The 2,465-nt window shown below is 25.2% G+C and overlaps 1 protein-coding gene across 1 annotated transcript, besides 3 other annotated features; it reads left to right on the forward strand.

Moving 5' to 3' along the window:
- Nucleotides 1–260: 260 nt before the first annotated feature.
- Nucleotides 261–296: a sequence feature (AT_rich).
- A 406-nt stretch (nt 297–702) lies between these two features.
- Nucleotides 703–771: a sequence feature (AT_rich).
- A 25-nt stretch (nt 772–796) lies between these two features.
- On the forward strand, nt 797–2,014 carry EDI_157820 (uncharacterized protein; the record flags this gene model as incomplete). The annotated part of the gene is made up of 1 exon (XM_001734759.1): nt 797–2,014. The coding sequence occupies one exon, from the start codon at nt 797–799 to the stop codon at nt 2,012–2,014; it is 1,218 nt and encodes a 405-aa protein (XP_001734811.1).
- Nucleotides 1,762–1,887: a microsatellite.
- Nucleotides 2,015–2,465: the final 451 nt, after the last annotated feature.

Genomic DNA, 2,465 nt, shown 5'->3' on the forward strand with positions numbered 1-2,465 from the left:
TGTTGAAACAAATAAAAGAAGTGATAGATGATTATTGAATCAAACACCAATAAAACAATTAAATGAGAAAATAACTAAGAATATAAAATAAAAAGAGATAAATTAGAAATGATAATAGTTCAAGAAATGAAAGGATGATGTGATTCATTATCTATAAAATAGAAAATAATGAGAAATGATTGTTCAATAACCATCAATATATTTAATACATTGAAAGGTACCAATCAAACTAGAAATAATTTATTCAGAAATTAAAGAACAAAAAAAATTAACATAAATCAAATAATATTAATATACAATTTGTATGTATTACCAAAGAAAGAAGTGAAGAATGGAATATTAATGAGAAATCAACTATTAGAATGTTACTTGATCATGTATGTACTATTAAAGAATTATCACAAACTGAATGACTAGTTATTATTGAATATTTACATTAATGAGAGATTTGCATATTCAGGAAGAAAGTAACAAATAATATTTGGAAGTATTAGCACTCCAGTAACATTTAGTTCACATACTGAAATATTTATAAACACAATACATTGAACAATGTCTAGTTAATGATAGAAAATGATATGAAGGATGAGGTGAATCAAATTCATTACTATTCGGATTTGTATGAATTGAAAAATTTAATAGAAGATATACAATGTATTGAACAACACTAACAATCAGATTATGAGATGGTATTCAATATTCTAAAAATTAATAAACATTAATAAACATTGATATTTTCAAATTCAAAATAATTAATAAAAGAAATAAAAAGAACTGAAAAAAGAATAATAAAAAAATGGATAATGATGATAGATTTAATCAAGTCAATACTCTCATTAGAAAAGAAGGAATGACAATCAAAGGATATTGTGTAAATGATAAAAGAATGATTTGTTTCAGTGATAATAATAGAATCATTTATTATAACATTGATACACAAGAAAGTATAATTCATACACCACCACCATTAATGAAATCAGCACCAATTATTAGTATTGATTGTTATGAAGATTTAATACTCACAATTTCAAGTGATTTCACTGTATTAGTCATTGAAATTGAAACATATCGAGTGTTTTATCGACAAGTGATTTCAGGAGCAACCAAAGGATACTTTTTATCAGCAAGAATCTTTACATTATATTCAAATGATAAAACACTGAGAGTAATTGAATATCCTGATACATCGATTCTTGGATTTGGACAACGAGGACATGTTGATGTATTATCAAATTCATGTTTAACACATGTCACAGCAAAAACAAAAGAAGTCGGACAATTTATGTTAGCAACAAGTAAATCAGTATTTTTATGGTTATGTGATTTAAATGATGAGAAAATGAATAGAAATGAATCAAAATATCAGAGTTGTATTCCACCATTCACATGTCCACCAACAGAATATTATCTGTATAAAAAAATCCAAAGTATTTCATCAACACCTATTCTTCAAATTGAAAAGAAGGAAACACTCGCACATCATTGTATATTACATAATAACACAATAAGTTTGTATGAAGAAAGATTTGATGAAGGGAAATTTAGTATTGAAATAATTAAAGAAATCAAAGTTAAATCACCAATATCTATTATTTGCTGTGACACAATCATTTTAACACAATATAATAATCAAATTAAAGTTAATCAAGGGAATAGAGAGAAAGAAATAATAAATAATACACCAATAGAAGAAATTCAGAATAATGAGAAAATGATAGTAATACTCACAATGAATAGATTCAAAAGTATAGACATTCCCACAGAAGAAGAAATGATAGATGAGATAGAAAATGAAGAAGAACAAATAAAGATATGCATTGAAAGAAAAGGAACAATGAAAAGAAAAGGAAAAGAAATCATAAGTAAAATGGCAAAAGAAGGAAAAGATTGTTGGGAATATGCAAAAGAATTAGAATGTGTTGATACATTAATTGAATCCACTCCTGATGAACAAAAAGAAATAATAATGAATAAAATAATTTCAGAAATAAATGAGAAAGGAAAATTGAAATAAATAAGAAAAATGCATGGGAAATATTTGTGATGGGATTGAAAAATAAAGATAGTACAATAAGTGAAAGAATAATAGGATGTTATTCAAATATATTAGATATTGCATCTGTGATCAGTATATGTATTGAATATTCAAGATATTCTACTATTTTCACAATGTATAGGTCATTAGGGAAAAAGACAATTGAAGCATTTCGCATTGTTTCACATAACATTCTCAAACATGGAATCACACCAACAAGTTTAATTGAAGAAAGCATGAAGAACAATATTGAAATGCTTATCACAAATGCAGAAAGATGTAATGCAGAAGGAGATGATAAAGAAATAATTAAGATAGTATTTAATAATACATATGGAATGACATTAATTGAAGCATTATTATTTGTAAAGACAAAACAATAGATGTGTTGAGAGATATTGGAGAGAAGAAAGAAGTTATTGAAGGATTA

Source organism: Entamoeba dispar, genomic scaffold, assembly GCF_000209125.1.
Source record: "Entamoeba dispar SAW760 scf_1105229458583 genomic scaffold, whole genome shotgun sequence".
Classification (NCBI taxonomy): Eukaryota; Evosea; order Mastigamoebida; family Endamoebidae; genus Entamoeba; species Entamoeba dispar.